We start from the raw sequence: 20,265 nt of genomic DNA on the forward strand, positions 1-20,265 counted from the left end.
TGTAGCATTATTGAAGGAATATTTCCATTATCCATGTAGCGCCTCATGATTGGTTGCCGAAATATTTACTCTCACAATTGAGTCATGACATAAGGCTAAAGCAAAAGTGACGAAAATGCACGGACTGAATACACTAAAAATTTGCATTTGAGCTATCGCAAGATTTGCAACATATCAGAACCTTCCTTCCCCTAACAAAAAATGTTTGAAGAATGAAATTGCATAAATTCTTTCTTATTAATTTCAGACTTTTATATTTAAAAAGATAAAATTGCAGTTTACAAAAATAATAATAATAATAATTCAACAAAATAAAGCTCTTTTTATTATTAATTTAAATAGTGGCGGAACTTCAACATCTTCTTTTTTTTTTTTTTTTTTTTGGATACAACGATACTACTCTAAAGGGTGGGGGCTCAAGTGCCAATGTGCACACATGAGATTTCGAACTGGGGTGCCATGGGGGAAAGGGGGAAGTCACCACCACTGTGGTAGAACCCATTGGCACTTCGACGTCTTCTTAATCGTTCAGCTTCGGATTTTTGTTGGAGTCTTTGACTATCATGTCCAAGGCATTTTCCATGCATGACTTTAACTTTTGTGGATCTATGACACCTTTTTCCATCTTGAAGGCTAGCCTCACCTTTCCCATATAACTTACAATGGTTATGTCAAAGCCCTGCAAATCCATGGTGGTCATGTTATACTAGTTGCTAAATGCCAGAATGGGAAAACTAATAATACAAATTGAACTTGAAAAATACAGAAGAAAGTTCATTGATATCAACATCTTTTTCTTTTCTGTTGAACCATGCATTTAGTACTTACTTGTTTAAGGAATGAGTGAAGCCAATATACTCTTATATCCCAGACAGAAATCCACTTACAATTAAACCTCTAACTAATAAATTACATGGGGGTATTTTGGTCATCTAAAATTATAATAAATCAGATCTTGAGCTTGATAAGCCAAATTTACTATTACGGAATATGTGGTGAAGATTCTTACCTGAGGTAAACCAGGAACCAAAAAGTAGAAACCTTTAATTGGATGATTAGCCAGAGACATCTTCTCCACGGGACCAATCATATTTGAGATTACCATGCTCGAGTTCTTCAATGTGCGATGAATGTATCTGCTGGCTGCCTGCAAAAAACTAACAATATGTTAACACTAAAAGAAACAAATCTGAATTTGAGCTCTGAAGGAGATTGAATTAGTTCAAATTAATTGGGGTCGTTAAGTGACGGCGTAACGTAAATCATATTGTAGTCTTCACTTTACTAACCTCATGGCTTCCAAATTTGTTCACAATCTCCAATAGCCTACTAGTGAAATAAGCAGCTAAAGAGTTTTTCTTCCTGTTTATCATTTTGTGTGTGTTCCTGATAAAGTCCTCCGCATTTGAGAGTTCAGTTAAATTGGGTATGGGTACATGCAAGAATGTAAAACGATTTCCCCATGGCATCTTGCTGTTGGGTTTGATCATCTCCTCAATTGGCATATAATCCCCCATGATCCTTGTGTTCAGCAACACCATTGCTGTACAATCTGCTGTGCTTGAACTTTGGTCAATCTCTTGCATGTACAGTCGAGTTCCGAAGAAGATCATCCCGGTGAGAACATCATTTAGAGTCTAATAAAGTCATTAAAAAAAGTTAATTACATTGTATAAATGTGGAAGAACCGCTTCCCTAAATTTTGTAATGTGACTTTTTTTTTTTTTTTTTTTTTTTTTGGTCTAAACCATGAGGTGGTTTTGGATGGGCCCCAACTATGGGTGGCACCTTTAAGCCTTAAAACAATTTTAACACTACGTACTATAAAGATTCAGGAAGCCAAGTATGAGAAAGAAAAGACATTACACATATAAGAGTCCTAGTAGTTGAGTCATCTTACCACTCCAAGCTTGTTCTTGATTGATTTGAGTTGATCAAGAGAGAAGGTCATAGTTGCTATAGTACTTGGCCGAAACTCAATTGCATCATTGCTCGACTTGATTGGTGTTGGATTATCTTCTTTCAAGGTCTTGGAAATGCCCCACCAAAAATCTGAAATTGTGTTACATGCAGATGAGAAAATCTTAGTCATAAAAAAATTATCCCTCTTCTTCGATTCTGACCGCTGTCGTGAAGGAAAAGTTAAGGGGAGAGAAGGGTTGTCAGCTCTTTGTAGAGTAGAAATGAGAGCACCCATGAGAGAGTAGCCATCTCCTAGAGCATGGTGAAACTTGAAGATTACATTACCAGCTGCATTGCTCGTTGGGTACTTGATAATATGAACTCCCCATAGTGGTTTGCCTTGTGGATATCTTTCTGTTGATAACTTTGACAAATATTCCTGAAGATACTCGTCATATGATTCAGGCGACAGGTTGGAAGGGAAAGTAGGGATGTTAACGTGGTCTTCAAGCTTCACTTCGACCCTTTTCCACTCTTTCTTTCCATCATTTTCAACCTGTTTCAAAATCAAATATCGCTCAAGTTTTCAACTTCCTCTATGATAAAACTTGGAAACAAAATTCACACTAGGTGATATATTATTATAAATTGATAGAGGAGAGAGAGAGAGAGAGAGAGATCACCATGATAGAGGAGAAACGGGGGCTGATGGGGAGGAAGACGTTCTTAAGCAATGACATTATTGTTTGAGACTCGGTATCAATTGGAATCTCAAATTCCAAAACAGCAAGAACCGAAAGAGTTATCACATCACTACTGAAGTACTGGCCATTTGGGCTCACTGGCTCTAGTCCTTCCAAGTTCTCGAACACCATTGTCTTTGCTTTTACTTGAAATTGTATTTACTTCATAACACATCGGTTGTGCATTTATAGACATTCCCCAATCCTATCTTCTTCCCAAAAAAACACAAAACATATTTAATATTTGGTAGCTGCTATGATTCGTGATCACTGTCCTTCCAATTGAGGTGGCCCAATATTAAATCGAGACACGTCCATTTAATTTTCACCTTTTTAAAAAAAATTAGCTGTATCTATATATGTAAAGCAAAAGGAAGAGAATGGTGAAACATTCAAAATACCATAAAATGTCATTAGTTAATGCAAACATTAAGAATTGAAATTATTAATTAAATGAGAATAATATGGTAAATTCACACTTTTCATATTAAAAAAATTAAAATTAAAAGAAAATTCAAATAATGGATCCTATTTTTATGGAACAGAACTACCCATTATCTTTTTTAATTCTAAAATAAATTTTTAAATTTTTAAAAAAAACCTTTCGCAGGCGCGGAAGCGCATGCGGAGAGGCTAGTCTTAGGCCCCGTTTGGGATTGCTTTTTTTGGCCAAAAACCTGCTTCACTTTAAAGTTAAGCAGTTTAAGATGTTTGGTAAAAAGAAAATATCCCGATTATTTTAAAAGCAATGGCCTTTTGACAGCAGCTTTTAAAAGCAGACTCTGGGTTGCTTTTCAAAGCTGCTTTCAAAAGAAGCATATATGAACATTTAATAAATTTTTTTAATTCCCAAAATACCATCATTCATTTTAAAAAATGACACCACCCCCACTTTCACATCCAACTCCACCACTTGCACCACCACATTCACTACCTCCACAACCACCACCACCACATCCTCTTCCTCCTCATCCTCCACCACCACCACCACAACCACCACCTCCACCACCACCTCCTCCTTCACCTCCACCTCCACCTCCACCTCCACAACCACCACCTCCTCCAAAACCTCCAAATCCACCACCACCTCCACAACCAACATCACCACCACCACCACATCCTCCGCCACCACCACCTCATCCATCACCTCCACCACCACCTCCTCCTCCTCCACAACCACCATCCCCTCCACCACCAACTCCACCTTCATTACCACCACCACCTCCACTCCATCACTACAACTACCACCATGCTGCCACTGCCACCACCACCACCACCACCACCACCACCACCACCACCACCACCACCACCACCTCCACAACCACCATCCCCACCACCACCAACTCCACCTTCATCACCACCACCACCTCCATTCCATCACTACAACTACCACCACATGATTAATACATAACACTTTTAACATCATGTCTATTTTAGTCATTATTCACAGTTACAACAATTTTATATTAAAATTTACCAAACGCTTTTACACTGCTTTTTGTACTAACAGCACTTTAAAAATATTGTTTACCAAACATGGAGCTGCTTTACTTTACAGCTAATTATTTTCAAAGCACAGCAGAAGCAACTTTTTTTAAAAGTGACAGCAATCCCAAACTAGGCCTTATAAGAATGGAAAAAGGGGAATGCTAGCAACCTTCTCTCTAGTCTTCTCCTTTGGATCCTCTCCATTTTCCTAATGACATGTGTCACTTCTCTCTCTCTCTCTCTCTCTCTCTCTCTCTCTCTCTCTCTCTCTCTCTCTCTCTCTCTCTCTCTCTCTCTCTCTCTCTCTCTCTCTCTCTCTCTCTCTCTCTCTCTCTCTCTCTCAGATTTGTGCGATGAGAAACAAAAAATCCAAGATTTTTTGTGTCTCTCAAACCTCTACAGACCCTTTGCTTCCCAAATCATGAAAGTTCAAACACTTTTTTTTTTTAATAAAAAAAATCAAATAAAAATAGAAAATAGTGCTTTGGTGGTGAGATTTGAGAAATAAAATAAAAAATTGTTCAATTACAAACAACAGAGAAAGTGAAGGAGTTGGGAAGATGGGGGGAATCTTTGGATGGCGAGGGGCTGTTGGGTAGGGATGAGGGAGATGTTGTTTGGTGGTAATGAGGGGGAAAGGAAGTGGGTTTCTTTCATGTGCTTGTTTGGGTACTGGTCATGGGTCATTGCTGGGTATTAGTGTTTGTTTTGGGGAGAAGTAGGGAGGTAGAAGAAGGGTTGTGGGCCGCTATAAAGGATAGAGAAAGGATTGAGAGTGAGATGGAGAGAGAAAATATTTTTTTAATTGAAGAACTTAGGGAAGTCAATATATTTAAATTAAATATTTTATTTAATAAGCTAAATTTGGAAAATAAAAACTAGCTTATTTGATTTAAGTGTAAATAAAGTGAAACATGTCATGACAAGAAGGGAGAAGATGAAAAAGAGAAGGTTAGAGATAAGGTTGCTAGCATTCCCCATGGAAAAATATTCTCTAGTGATATTCTTGGTACCTATGTGTTTATGCTGAAAATGTTGTCATCCAAGGGTTGAGGGTTAAGTTTTTTTTTTGGGTGTGTTTTTAACGACTTAGTTTTGTATATGTGTGTCAAATTGTGATTTACAGAAAGGAGATAAGTGTGTCCTTATAATTTATATTGAAAAGGAAATTATATAGAATTCTAAAAAGGCATATTTTAGACATAAGCACTAAATGAACATAAAAACTATTAGTAGTAAAATATCTAGTTTGGGGTGATTTTCAAGTTTTCAATAATATATATATATATATATATATATATATATATATATATATATATATATAATCACTTTTAGTGATTTTAAGTTTTTCTGGGGAGAAGCATCTCCAATGTGCTTCTTCATAAAATCACTTAAAGTAATTATTTGGATAAATGATTATCCATAAAAATGATTATTAGCATCTCCAAAATCACCCATATATATATATATATCAGATTATAATGTCTATGAAAAATGAATTTGGTTAAGTATTTGAACAACCAATATGCTCTTTTGTTGCATTGGTACAGAACAATCAATATACCTTTGGTTGAAATGGTACGGGCCAACCAATGTATTTCATGTTGCTAACGAAACTAATCTCTAAACAATTTCTTACGCTCTCTAATTTCTAAGGGAATTTTTTCGAATTTTGTTATTGACAATTTGCCAAGAATTTGTTAGCAAACTCAATTAATTGAATTATGTGGCTTTTTCCTGGAACGTAGGCTAACGTGGTGCCCAAGACACATGACGGAGATAGCTATAGATGGCTGCAAAGTGGCACAGAAAATTGTTGGTTCCAAGAAATACGTGAACTAATAGAGAGAGATAGACCAATCCATTATAATCTTTCTTGTAGAACCCAACATATATTGTATTTTATCAACCCAAACTGTCTATTTTGTAAATATTATTTCGAAGATCAGCTCTGCAAAAACTCACTTGAATCTGATATCATTTGACCACTCAAATAAATTATTGAAATTTTAGTACGTTCTTAAAGCATCGTGTTTATTGATTTATAGGACACAATTAGATATCTAAACGGTTTCCGATTTGTCTAATTTTTTTTTCCAAAGATGATCTATGAATGAAGACTTAAAAAATATATGTTTTGGATTGTTGGAAAAAAATTAGTTGAGGGATCAAGAGGACTGTATATATATATTAGTATTATTATTATAATGTCTACGAAAAATTAATTTGATTAAGTATTTGAACAGCCAATACGCTCTTTTGTTGCAATAGTACTGAACAATCAATATACCTTCATGTTGCTAACGAAACTAATTTCTAAACAGTGTCTTACTCTGATTTCTAAGGGAATTTTTTCGAATTTTGTTAATCGCAATTTGTCCAGAATTTGTTAGTAAACTCAATTAATGGAATGAGAGCAAACAACACTTTAAGAAAATGATTCAAACCGTACCTCGAAGTCTTCATCCATATTTCAATCTCAGGTCATGCTAGAGAGACCAACTCGGGATACCAACTTGTGTACCAACTCTCTAATAGAGATGGAGCCCACCAATACAATGGGTCCCACGCTCTATTAGAGAGTTGGTACACAAGTTGGTATCCCAAGTTGATCTCCCTAGCATTTTCCTTCAATCTCTACTCAACATTTATTAGCTGCCAACAAATTTTAAAGGCAAAAGGAGGTGTGAAGCAGCGTTTTGCAAAGCAAAGCTTATGTTGTAATTATTGGTTTCTTTTTTAGATAACTGGTCCCCGATTATAATTGAATGGTGACATAATAACCCCAACTAACTTATCTGAATGGATCCAATCTCTACCATTGGAAAAAAAACAAAAACAAAAACCAATTATTTTGCAGAGAGTATGGGTTGGACCATTCAAATTAGTTGGTTGGGGTTATCATGTCAGCATTCAGGGGTTCGGCTTGCCATTAATGAGAAAGTGCTTTCAACGGGTTTCGAACCCCTACCATTAAGGCACCAAGTAGCTCGCCAACTAGAGATGACAGTTTAACAACCACACCACACCTTGTGGTTGAAAAAAAAAAACTTTTTAGATAAGATGAAATAATATGATAACAAAGGAAAATATCAACATTCAGCATGGGCAGAATATCGCCATGAAAATCATAAGCTGGATCTGGCCTAGATCCATTAGCTTCTGCCAGTGGAATTAATTGGTCAGAACCTGATGATATGGTCTGCATGCATGATCCATGCATTTACAGTTATAGCGTCTCTAACCAAGCTAATATAAGTAAAGAGTTTGAATGGATCCAATCTCTACCATTGGAAAAATAAAAAAAAACCAATTATTTTACAGAGAAGGGATTGGATTAACTAAAATATGCATGATATTATACATAGCCCTTGCAGATTAGACATAATCTAATCGAATTTAATTCCAACTTATTGGTAGGATTCATAATCCATAATCTAATCTAGGTTATTTTTAGGTCACCAAACATTTGACTCTTTAAATTCTATTTAGCAATATAATTTATCTCACCAAATACATCAATATATCCAATTCTACATCATAATTCAATCCAATCAAAATCACCAAATATAGCCGAAAAGTTTGGAATGCATCACCACTCACGTCTATAGAGACACTGGCGGACCCAATCAAAGACAACTATGGGCAGCTGCCCACACCTACAAAAAAACTTCAGCCATATAATCCCACATAAATTCACAATTTTTAATTATTTTTAGGTCCTTTTCTAGTGAAGCCCCCCCCATATGGCCCATTTATTACATATACTTTAAGTCCAAATCTTATATTAAAAAAGAAAAACCTTAAATCCTCTATTAAAAAAGAAGAATAGGGATCCCACCAAGTTCACTTATTATGTAATTTTGTGGAGAACTCAGCCGCCAAACTCGTTATTTGACAAAATTCTGCTGCCCAACAAATCAAACTCGCTACTTCAATTGATTTTACAGGTTAGTACTAAGTAGTTTTTTTATAAACTAATTTCATCATATTCTTATTTATATGCAACGTTTTTAGAATATGAAAAGTCGTTGAGGACAATTGTAAATTTACTTATTAGACAATGCTATTAATATTCAAAGTTTGAAATATTTTTTATTTGATTATGTATTGGTTGAATTTTTTTAAGCCCCAGATGAATGAAAGTCTGGGTATGGAGATAAGAATTATGAAGGCTAAAACTTAGAACCAATTGGCTAACCTTCGTTAATTTGTCTCTTGATTTGGATGTTAAAGAATATAAAGAACAACATCAAAAATTTGACAAAATCAAATACACCATACAATGAATGGACTTTTGTTTTCCTTTTTGTTTAAAGAAGCTATTTGGGTTGTTTGATAACCATTTCATTTTTCACATGTTTGGTAACAAATTTTATTTTTAGTTTAATAAATAAATAAAATCTAGTTTTCAAAATCACCCTTATTTTTTATAGTAAATTTAGCTTAACCCCTTCAAAATCAAAGTCATTTTTCCTCAACTACAACCCATCTCTTTATTCTTGTTTGAATAAAATCTTGTTATTTCTAAATAAAACCCGACGACTAAGATCCAACTCGGCAAGTTACGTAATCAAGCACATAATCGAAATTATTGTACTTTTTCGATTCCTAAAATACCCCTAACTAAGCCATTATTGCATTTTCTATATAAATGTATAGGGGAGCATTTTTGCTCACCACTTTAACCAAATGTGTTTCCTCACCACCCTTCTTATAACTTGACACATGTCCATACTTATAACCATAGTTAACTCTTTGATTTTAAATCTTTTAAGTATTTAAAATTAAAAAATAAAGTAAAATAATAATTAAATTACCACAAGCTCGCATATATCAGCGGTGACACCAAAATCATTGTTGTAGATCACAACATCAAGCTCTTTGCTTTCCCTCCTTCTCCAACACCCTGAATGACATCGTCTGCTTCAAGTACCAGGTCCAAAGTGAAGATCTCGACGCCCTCATTTTCGTCACCAACGACAAGGACCTCGACCACATGATCATCCAGTACGACCGGCTCTACCGCTCCTTCACTAAGCCTGCAAAGCTTAGGCTTTTCCTCTCCCCTCTTAGCAAAAAAACCACACGGGGGTAGCTTCAACGAGACCAAGTCCAAGCGCCAGTGGTTTATCGACGTTTTGAATTCGATCAAATCAAGTCGCTCGATGGTTCTTCTATGACAGATCTAGTCATGGCGTCGCCAACGAACCCCGATCAGGTATTGTCAATGTGGGTGGCTGTTATGGTGGGGTGCGTAGTTGAGGGTGAACGAGGCAATAAACACGGAGCGAAATCAGGGAGGCGGAAAGCCAGAAATTACAGATGCGGAGCTCGAGGAATGGGGGAAAAATCAGAAACGGGTGTCATAATGGACGTCTAAAAGGAAACAAGGAGAGAAAAAAATTACTACTCAAAAAACAAAAAACCTAGCTCCGCCAATTTTTCTTCCTTCCCATTTCTCTTGATCTAAACCTATCTCCTCAAACTCAAAAATAAAATGGCCTCTTCATTCCCATTTTCTCTCGATCTAAAGCTAGCTCCGCCAACACAAACATGGGGGCAAGGGGCTGCAGCAGTGTGGACGGCTTTGCTTCTTCATGAGGACCAGTTACCGTAAACGACTCTTTACTCCTCGACAACGATGTTGTTGTTGGAGTTGCAAGGAGTTTGGTAACTCCCAGGGATGTGCGTGTGTTGGGAACAAGGGATGATAACCAGGTGGTGAGTGATGCCATGGCACTGAGGGTGCAAAGTGCGGCATCTGTCGCAAGTGTGGGAATCGCCTCATTGTGAAATCCCATGAGGTACAGGTGCTAAGAGCTCAGTTGGTTGCAAAGCGGAATTTGGTTGAAGATTGTCAACCTGTTATAAGGAGTTTGAAGAGGGAGAGGGCAAAGACGGTGGAGGCAAATTGACATCAGCTTGAAATATTGCAGAAAGAAAATCAAAAACTATCAAAGACGGTAGATTTTTACTCTCAAGACATGCAAAAGCAGCTGGAGGCCCTGTATCAACCGGGCAACGAGATCACGACACAGGTTTTGGTCAAGCTAAATGTGTGATCTTTGGGAGCTCAAGTGATGAGCCCCAAGAAGCGATGCGTGAAAACCCAAGAGAGAAGGTCCAAAGGGCCAAACTAAAGGCTCCTATTGTGGAAACAGGAAGCGCTCCATGATTTTGTTGTTGTTTTTGTTTTAATTTTTTTTAAATTAATGTAGTCCCATGTTCTCCCCTCCCCCTCCCCCCCCCCCCCCCCCCCCACAAATTTTTTTTTTTTTAATGCGAAATAATATATTTTTTATTTTTATTTTAATGACACAAATTAATGTGCTAATCATCCAATTATAAATACCTTTTTTTTTAGAATGAGAATGAGAATTCATTCATAAAACCACAGACGTACAAAGAGCAACATGGTACAGTGGCCTTGTTAAAACCTTCCTAAGACAACCTCATGGGACAAACCTCAGGGGAGGAAAGAGTACTACACATGTCATGGACTAACAAGAGAGTCCAATTCAGGTCACTTTGGACCATTACAATAAAAGAACAAGTCAAAAATGAAAACTAACACAAAGACCTCCGATGAGAACCGCAACTAGAGACTAGCACAGTAGACCCACATGAGAGGATCGCAGAAACCCCAAATAGTAAACCCACATGAGAGGACCGCAAATCATCCTAATTGTCAAAAGAAGCCTTCCATGAGCAAAATCATAGTCCTTTGACACCCACACAAACTGTAAGGCATACCATAGCAGAAACCAGGAGAGAACATGGAGGAGGAACATAGAAACAACAGTAAAAAGACCCATGAGAAGCACTCCATTTCAACTCAGAACCTGACAAAGAAAACCTCCTATGATCAAGCATAGTTCTTCGGTCGGCGCAAAGTAGAGAAGAGCACCACATCCCAACAGCTACCACTAGCGTCGCTGCTGTCGCCTACTTTGTTTCTCTAAATATTGTACCTACATTTTTTTCTCTAAATAATGTACCTACCTTTTTTCTCAAAATAATGTACATATATTTTCTATAAAGAAAATACCAATGTTTATATTAATTTTATAGGTACATTATTTATCGGATATGTAATTTAGGGTTTTTTTTTTGCACAAATTTTTTAGAAATTGCGGATAGTCTGTACCAACCAAAAGAAATGAGGTGTTTAATATGCTATTAATAGGGAAAATTAATTATAATTAAGGCAGTTAATGACATGATTGAAAATAAATATGATGATAAACAGCATGTATTGTAATTTAGTTAATAATATTAGGACAAATCTATCTCATATGGAATTCTATTTTAAATTTGAGTTTTAAGTAAAGATTTAACAATAGTTGGGCATGTGTCTACGATATTGTAGTTGTAAGGGCCTATATTGGAACAACCATATTTTTTAAAGGCTTATTTACTGTAGTACCCCCTGAAATTATGGCAAAATCTCACTTTGCACCCTGTACGCATCTCCACCCGATGTATCAAAAGTGTCACATAGACATTTAATGGCGAAAAATAACATCTCACATCACTCCAACCGATGTGTCAAAAGTGTCACATAGACATTTAATGGCGAAAAATAACATTTCACATCACTCCAACCAATGTGTCAAAGCTGATGTGGAATGAAGGATGGAGGTTGATATGTTATTTTTGACATCCCAAAAGCGAGATGTCAAATGAATATTTTATTTTATTTTTCTTTTCTTTTTAATTAAAAATAAATCAACACTAAAATGTAATAAAATAATAATTTAATTTGACATATCGGGTGGAGTGTAAAGCTGTGTAAAATGTCAAATTGTCACATCAGCCATCAAATTTAAATTTGATTATTGGTATTACCTTTGCCCCTTTGACCAAGGTTGGTGTTCCAAGGTGACCCCTACCATTAAATCCATCCAAAAGGCCATCAAAATTGATGATGTGGCAGGGGCTTTTTGGTAATTTTGTTATACATGTGTTTGAATTTTGAATTTTTTTTAAATGTTAAAGGAGGAGGAGGCTGGGGAGTAGTTTGAATTTTTGGTAACTCCGTCCAGAAGCCATTATTGATGGAAGGAGGAGGCTGGGGAGTAGTTTGAATTTTTTTTAAATGTTATATTAATTTATTTTTTTCATATTATATTATATCTTTAATTTTTATTTTATGAGTTTTTATTATTTTAAATTACTAGGTCTGGATTTTTTTTACACATATACGGAATTACTAAAAAGCCCCTGCCACATCATCAATTTTGATGGTATTTTGGATGGAGTTAACAATATGGGCAACTTGGAACACCAAACTTTGGTCAAAAGGGCAAAGTGGGTCACTTTGACTTTCAGGGGAAAACTGAGATTTGACCATAGTTTCAAGGGGTATTACAGTAAATATGCCTTTTTAAAAACAACTTGAAAGTGTTTTTCTGTTTTCATTTTCAAAATTAGTTTTTTTTCTTCTTCTTTTTCATTCATTAATTTTACATCACCACACATGAATACACTCCAGTTCCAAAAAATAATCCTAATTACAAAAATCAAAACTTGGTATTTGGGACCCTTGACTTGGACTCGATTGCTCGATTCTTGCTGGCCATAGACCCAATCCAAACCTCGAGACATCCAGATCCAAAATTCACCAAAAAAAGATCATCTTGATTCCAAAAAATACTACGAACTCTTTGTAACATGCACTTTCGTTCTATGATCTCAAATTCGTAATTTAACTGGAAAAAAAAAAAAAAAACATTTCCAAGTTCCACATAAAACTGAAATTAGTTGCCAAACAACTTTTGTTCGTTTTTTTAATTTTCACTTTTTTTGAAAACTGAAATTAGTTACAAACAAGTTTTCAGTTTTTAGTTTTGAAAATGAAAACTAAAAAATAAAAACTGAAAACTGAAAACTAAAATGGTTATCAAATGGGCTCAACTTTTCAAAACTCATGTTCTCTCGGTGCAACTCGATCATGTACCCTTTCCCCCTAAATCAAAGCTCTCTCCCTCATCTAATGGACTTCTGAACTCTTTTCTTTTCTTTTCTTTGGTTGTGTAAAGGTTGAATTTTGGGATGTGTTTCATTTTTTCGTTAATTGAACTAAATGTTGATAACTTTCTTCTTTGCATTAGTTTATTTTGGTGTAGTTATAATATTAAATGAACACTCTATGATATAAACATGTTTATGCTTGCAATATTTACTAAAAAAAATAAACTTATTTCTTTATGATCAACTTGTAATGCCACTTCACTTTCCTTTTTCTCATTGCATAGTACTTTTTCTTTTTTTCAAACAAAGGATCAATACACCTACAACAAAGTTACACCATCATAATAGTGTTATCCACAACTAAATATCGAAGATGGGACTTGCTCAACCAAGTTAAAACGAATATGACTAAATCAAATACTAGTTAGTTATGTGAAGTACTTATTCAAACTATTGAAAATCATTTATGAAACTATTTAAAAGGAAAAAAAAGAAGATAAACACAACTCATAAAATGTATCTAATTTTTCTTGTGTCTTATCAGAAAAGTTATCATATGTGATGATAGTAAAACAGTGTTAATTTCTGTTGCAGACAAATACTTCCTCTAGTGAATTCCATCATGCTTCGTAATCTACCAAACTTCAAGCGTGTGTGAGCTTATACTTTAAAGTGCCCATCCCCAGGGACGGTCCCATGAACATGTTAACCTGGGCTATAGCCCAGGGAACTTCTCTTTTTTGGGACTAAATTAGTTCTCTAGCCTAGGCAATCAGCCGGCTGACAAGAAGAAAGAATAGAGGAAGAAGAAAGAACAGAGAGGAAGAAGAAAGAAAGAAAAAGGAAGAGAGGAAGAAGAAGCAAAAAGAATAAAAAAACAGAGGGGGAGATGATAAACAATCGGAAAGAGAGAGAGAGAGAGAGAAGAAATAGAATAAAAAAGGGGAAAGGAGGAAATAGAATAAAAAAAGAAAAAGGGGAAAGGAGGAAATAGAATAAAAAAAGGGATGTGTGTTGGGATGAGATATGTGTTTTTATTTTATTTTTACTTCAATTCCTTCTAAATATTTCCCAGTACATGTGTAGTTTTCCTTTTTTTTTTTTTCTTTCTTTGTTTCCCTTCAATCCCTTCCAAATATTTCAACAATATTATCAATAATTCCAAGATTTTTGTCTGTTTTAAATGTCAGTAGAATAGAAAAAAAAAAGCTCTAAATATGATCAAGAATATATATATATATATATATATATATATTGGAAAAAAAGGGCTTATAATTTTTTTTGGTAACAAACAAGAGCTTATAATTTACCCCAAAAAAAAAAGGTATCCATTAAACACAATCTAAAAATATATATCAATCATTGGATTCGTTTCAACATTTAGCCTACTCTTACAAATATTCCTAACTTCGCCCTTAAATTTAGCCCATGTCATTTTCAAATCCTGGGTCCGTCCCTGCCCATCCCTGGTGGAATTGGTTTACATTGAATGCAATCCAAAACTGAAAATAAAATTTGATCTCGGGGTTCTACGCACAGTTCCTGCAGAGAATGCATCTGTCTTGAACCAAAGGTATGTTGTACTGTCAACACCAACTCTCACTAAAAATATTTTGGAGTCTATATAGAAATGAGCCATGCTAAAAATGCTGCGAAAAACCCTTGTATGACACTTACTGAAACGAGGCCCAAATTGCATTTAATACTTATTTTCTATGGCTATTTTCTCCTTGAGTTTTAACCAGAGAGGAGATTAAGATACCAGTGAGAGAGAATGAGAGTGGTGGTTACCAACAAAGAGAACAGGTACCGTGTAGGGAAGATTTCTTCCTCTCTAAAAAGTCGTGACTATTTTTTATTTTAAATATTCTATGTAATGAAAAATTTTCTTGTTTTTCACCAAGTTGGGAAGGTGGATGGTGGTTTTCTCACACACACTGTCAAGATGTCATGTAAGTTCGAACTTTAGACCACTGGTTTGCAAATCAATGCCCTTTTCCGCCGGACTTGACCCCCGTTGGATAATGACAATTAATGTTTATGTTGTTGCTATCTCTACCCCACATTAGGTTGCTGATTTAGTTAACACCTCAGTCCTTCAACAAGATGGTTAATGCAGACAGAGGGAGGAACAACTTTTCTCACCTGGCAACAAATCACTTTCTAAGTATTGTTTTTCTTCTGTAGATAATTTTTCCATGTAATGCTCTCCGTGTAAATTTGTAGTGCTTTGGTTGTTGAAGCTTTTGGATGAATGCAAAGCTGCAAAAACCCCTGCGCAGGTATGAGAGGCAATACTGACGAACAAAATGATTTTAAATCAACTGAATTTGTTCAGCGCAAGAATATGCTTTGCTGATGTTAAATAAGAAAGTAGGATGCTTATGGGGTTCAGTTCAAGTCTATTAACAAGTCTATCAACCTAGGTTGCTAAAACTTGTGTTTTCGACACAAATCTTGTGTGGGTAGCAAGAATGCAACAGAAATGTGATCTTAATGGAAACACAGAAATGGAGGTTGCTTATTTTAGCTTGCAAAACCTGCGTCCTTGTTACATTTCCTTTGAACAGCTTCTAATTTGAGGTTGAAATGCACTTGGGACATCAGTGCATGAAAAGGAATCTGAACCGGAAGTGGTCTCCTCGTAATTAATGGCTTCTATTGGAAGTTCTGTAAGGTGCTGGAGGAACCACGGCATTGGGGATATACCAACATCTGAAACTCCCTCGAGAACTTGAACAACCTGCCTCATGGTTGGCCAATCCTTCTCATCATCTTGAATGCTCCAACAAGCGACTTTGCATGCACTACCAAGTTCATCCTTGTCGGCTTGGCCTTCTAACCTATAACAAGCTAATAGCATCTTTTCCTTCATTTATTACATTTGCAACCCGGATAGGACGGTAGTTTTCTAACCCGTCATCGAACCCGTCTCTGTTTCTCCTTCCTGATATAACCTCAATCAGCAACATTCCAAGCTAAACACGCAAGCTTTTGGAGTGATGGCTTCGCCTGAAAACCATTCTGGTGCAAGATAGCCTAGCGTTCCTGGCATGGTTGTCAAAACTCAGCTGCAGTTTCCGTCTATCAGCTTTGCAAGACCAAAATCTCCAAGTTTCGGGTTGTATTCTGCATCCAACAAAATGTTATCAAGCTTGATGTCACAGTTTATGATGCAGTCTCTGCACTCCTCATGGATGTAAGCCAATCCTTTCGCAGTCCCTTTTGCAATATGATATCTAGCTTTCCAATCTAAGATTAGTGGGTTCTTCTGAAGCAAGAGGGAGTGTAAAGAACCATTTGGCATGTACTCATAAACAAAAAGTCTTTTTGAAGCTTCTGCACAAAATCCCCGGAGGCGAACAAGATTGATGTGTTGGATTGCACCAAGTTCTCACTTCAGTGCGAAATTGTTTCTCTACCTGCTGCAGACATTTAAGTTCTTTCACTGCTATGGCAGTTGAATCAGCCAATATACCCTTGAAAACGGAACCAAAACCTCCTTCTCCAAGTTTTTCAGAGAAATTCTTTGTTGCTGTTTTTAAATCTCTATACTTGAACAGCACGAGAGAATCCTCAACTGTGTCCAATGCTCCTACTGACTATTTCCTTCTGAAAATTACCAATGCTCCTACTATACTTACAGAATAAATTATTTGATCCTTCTCAGATCCTGCAACTCGGACATGCCAATCCTGGCCTCTCTTTCCTGCAGATGCTAGTTGCTTTAGATTGAATAGGTCTCCTTTCCAAATCAGACATTGATAATCATAAGCAAAAGCAGTGCATGAGCAATTTCTTAAGCATGCTAATTTACATTCGTCAACATTCTCAACTGTCGAAGACTCGGAAAGCATAGGATTGAGAACATCATGCATTACAGGAAATGAGGAATTTCTCACATCATTGCATTGTAAAGGAGTTTTCCTCAAACAGCCATTTGAGTGATCTTGTAATTTCCAATCTTTTGGGACTTGGGGTTCAAATCCTTGCAGGCAGCCACAAAGAGACACAATCTTCTGGTTGCAGATGCTAAAAGCACCACATGAACCATAAATGTCACATTGTTCGAGCAGTAACATCCAGGTCAAAGTCCATTGTGTGAACTCCTTCCCCCTGATAAATAACTTGAGCTGACCAGTGATTTCTAGCATAATCCTGATAAAGTTATTTGAAGAGGCATCAGCATAAGTAAAATAGCATCCATTCTCATTTGAAGCAAAAGTAAAATTTGAAATATAATCATTCTCCGCCATTTCTGGAACAAGGCTGAAGAGTTTCCCTGTCCAGTATCCACTGGTCCAATAAGTTTCAGAACCATTCCAGAGTAACCAAAAACTTGTTCCATTTTGTTGTAGCTCTAAATAGAAGAGGCCAGGTGCTAGATCACTTGAAGTTCTCCATGGTGTAAGAATTAGTTTTTCCTTGGTAAGCTTATTATATCCAAGCCTTGCACCCGGCAGCCAAGTATCTGTTGGGAAATCAAAACTCTGCCATATTACAGCAGATGGATCAGATGCATCTCTTAGAACAAAGTTCCCACTATCAAGAAGCATTCTGTTAATGTATGCATTTTGAGTATTTCTTTTGGCTTCCCTTGACAATTTTGTAATAGGACAATCATTGTATTTTCTCAAGCTCTAGTCTAGATTAAGAATTACATCTCTAGGTATGCTTAATTGGCTACATTATGATGGACAACAATGGGTTTGACAAAAGGTAAATTTTGCATTGCATTACATTGCATTTTCTAACTTCTGAAGATTATGACTAGTCATCCTTTTAGTAGGAATTCCAGCTCACTGTTCCAGCTGGATCCTACCCATATGTTTTTGTCCTATTCTATCTTCTCTCTCTGTTGCCATGTGTCGATTCTGACCTAGGGAATTTTTGTGTGTAAAAGCCAAACAATTCTTCATTTGGTGGCCGTCACTTTTGTAGGCAATTTTTTTGGAAAGTTTCCTTGGAAACTATCTCTTCTTCCTCAAGAGCAAACCTTCATATTTTTCATCTTTGAGTTTTCCAAATTGATTTTTCGAAAACTGCATTTGAAATATGAAAACCTCATCTTGCTAGATCAAACACTCTCTCATATATATATATCTTCAAGACTATGGTTTCTTGAAGAAATTGGTCATTCTCCTTTGAATCCAAATTTGGTTTTTAAGTTGGAGAAGAAGATTGCACAAAGGAGGTATAGCTCATCTTCCTAAATAGATCTAGGTTTTGCTTGAGCTTGCTTGTATTCCTTTGTAAGAATCTTTTTCTACTTAGTGGATTGCCTGGTCGGTTGATGACCTCCAGTTTTTCCCAATGGTGGGTTTCTGGGTGAACAAAAACTGGTTTGCATATCTGTAGTTTTTCTAGGTTTGTGTTCTTGGTGGTTGACTAGTCATCATTATCTGCTGTTTGGTATTTACTTGATTATAATGTTTTCACACACTTCCACCATAGTTGTTGCTAGCACAGGGGATGCCTAGATTGACGGGTCCTTCTGAGTGCCTAGGTTGTCACTAGTATTTTTCTAGGGTTGCAGGTACAATGTGGCATGCTCTATGTGTATTCTTGATTGTGGTTGTTCATGACTAGCAGTTGACTAGTCATAAGTGTTTTGCTCAAGGTCTAAAGTGTGTGAAGTTTGTTGTGGTTGTGTTTGTGTCATTTAATTTACCCCTCGTTACCTAAGTGCCAATTTCACATTCCTATAGTGGAATTAGCAATCTCTGATTTTGAATTAGTGGACCATATTGGAAGTTTGGACAATCCATTCCATTAGCATGGAGTTCCAATGTTGAAGAAATTGGATCAGAAACAGGCTGATTTCTGTTTGCCACCCAAACTACTGTTTGATGTGGTAGATTTTTGTACCATATGCCTATGTAATAGTTTCGAGAGTTACCTGGTGTGAAGAAACCCAGCTCAAATATGCCCCACCTGTAGAGGTGATTGTCTGGTTTCCTGAAACAGATTGGCCTGGGGAGAAGATGCTAGATGCCATAGAGATATACTCGCCGAAGGTACAGCATGGTAGAAGCGTAATAGACTGAGAAATAAAGTGGTTCTTACTGGTGATATCCATCTTTTCATGGACTTGCAAACAAAGATTTGCTCTAATTAAGCTTGGTGATATCAAATCACTGGACTTATTATGTTTTTTGATCCTTTCACAATTGCCAGCAAAGCTAGATATTACTCTATTGCAAAGAATTAGTGTTAAACTTTGAAAGTGAACCAATTTCCTCAATAATGGAGAAAGGATCCACAAAGTCTGCAAATCAGAAAATGATCACTGGCACTTCACAAGCATTGAAGCATGCATAAAATACTCTGTCTAATGCAGTGTTTCAAAGATTCAACCACCGACTTTTCAATTGACTTAAATTATTTATCAAAAAAGCTAGAATAAAGTAAACTAACATGAAGTCAATAACCTGAAACTTGAGCTTACAAGTGGTGTATGAATCAGCATAGAATTTTTTTTACCTGAATAGCAGAGCTTCATTACCATAAGCCTCTGTAGAATTTCAATATAATTCAATTTATAATGACATAGATTGTTGAACCATGTATGGGGAAGTTGCAACTGAGCTCTCTGTCTTCTAAACATGAACTATTATTATTGAGAGCTGGATCTAACTCAAGCATTACTCACTTCACATGGCAGAACGGGGATGCATATATATATAACTTAAGCATCAATCTGTGATCCTATGAAGGTGGTTGCATTGAATTATCTCTAAGCAAAGAATTTCAACAAGGAATCTTTAACAGAAGTTGAGTTGAGTTGGAATTCAGATTAATAACAAGTGTGAAGATTAAAAACTGAGGAAGACAGAGCAAAAACGGATGATTTTCCCTTTTGTATGGCCATGTTTGCTAAACCAATCACACCAAGAAACTTTGCAAGAATTATCTTTCATCCATGACCTATTTCTTGTTTCTTTTTTATCTTTTTCAATCAATACACAAAAGAGAGCATATGACTTCGGAAGACTCATAATCTGGTTACAGGCTACAGTGAAAAATTGCATCCTCCTCTGTCCTTTTTAATATAGTTTCAATGAAGTTTTCAATTTCAAGGTGTAATCAGTGAATCCGTGCAGCATTTGACTTGATAGTCATGCATACCGCCATCCAATATGCCATAGAGTTTATG

The 20,265-nt window shown here is 36.2% G+C and overlaps 1 protein-coding gene and 2 pseudogenes across 1 annotated transcript; 1 reads left to right on the forward strand and 2 right to left on the reverse strand.

The window, feature by feature from the left end:
• Window positions 1-349: 349 nt before the first annotated feature.
• Window positions 350-2,786, reverse strand: LOC110754615 (wax ester synthase/diacylglycerol acyltransferase 11-like). Its single transcript, XM_088251037.1, has 5 exons — window positions 2,586-2,786; window positions 1,901-2,458; window positions 1,290-1,637; window positions 1,010-1,147; window positions 350-679 (listed from the first exon to the last, which is right to left on the reverse strand). The coding sequence occupies exons 1-5, from the start codon at window positions 2,775-2,777 to the stop codon at window positions 521-523; spliced, it is 1,395 nt and encodes a 464-aa protein (XP_088107163.1). The 5' UTR covers window positions 2,778-2,786; the 3' UTR covers window positions 350-520.
• Window positions 2,787-9,327: 6,541 nt separating this feature from the next.
• LOC148295801 (uncharacterized) lies at window positions 9,328-10,355 on the forward strand (annotated as a pseudogene).
• A 5,305-nt stretch (window positions 10,356-15,660) lies between these two features.
• Window positions 15,661-19,188, reverse strand: LOC110754623 (G-type lectin S-receptor-like serine/threonine-protein kinase At2g19130 pseudogene; annotated as a pseudogene).
• Window positions 19,189-20,265: the final 1,077 nt, after the last annotated feature.

The sequence above is a fragment of the Prunus avium genome, chromosome 3 (assembly GCF_965620075.1).
Source record: "Prunus avium chromosome 3, drPruAviu1.hap1.1, whole genome shotgun sequence".
In the NCBI taxonomy this organism is placed as follows: domain Eukaryota; kingdom Viridiplantae; phylum Streptophyta; class Magnoliopsida; order Rosales; family Rosaceae; genus Prunus; species Prunus avium.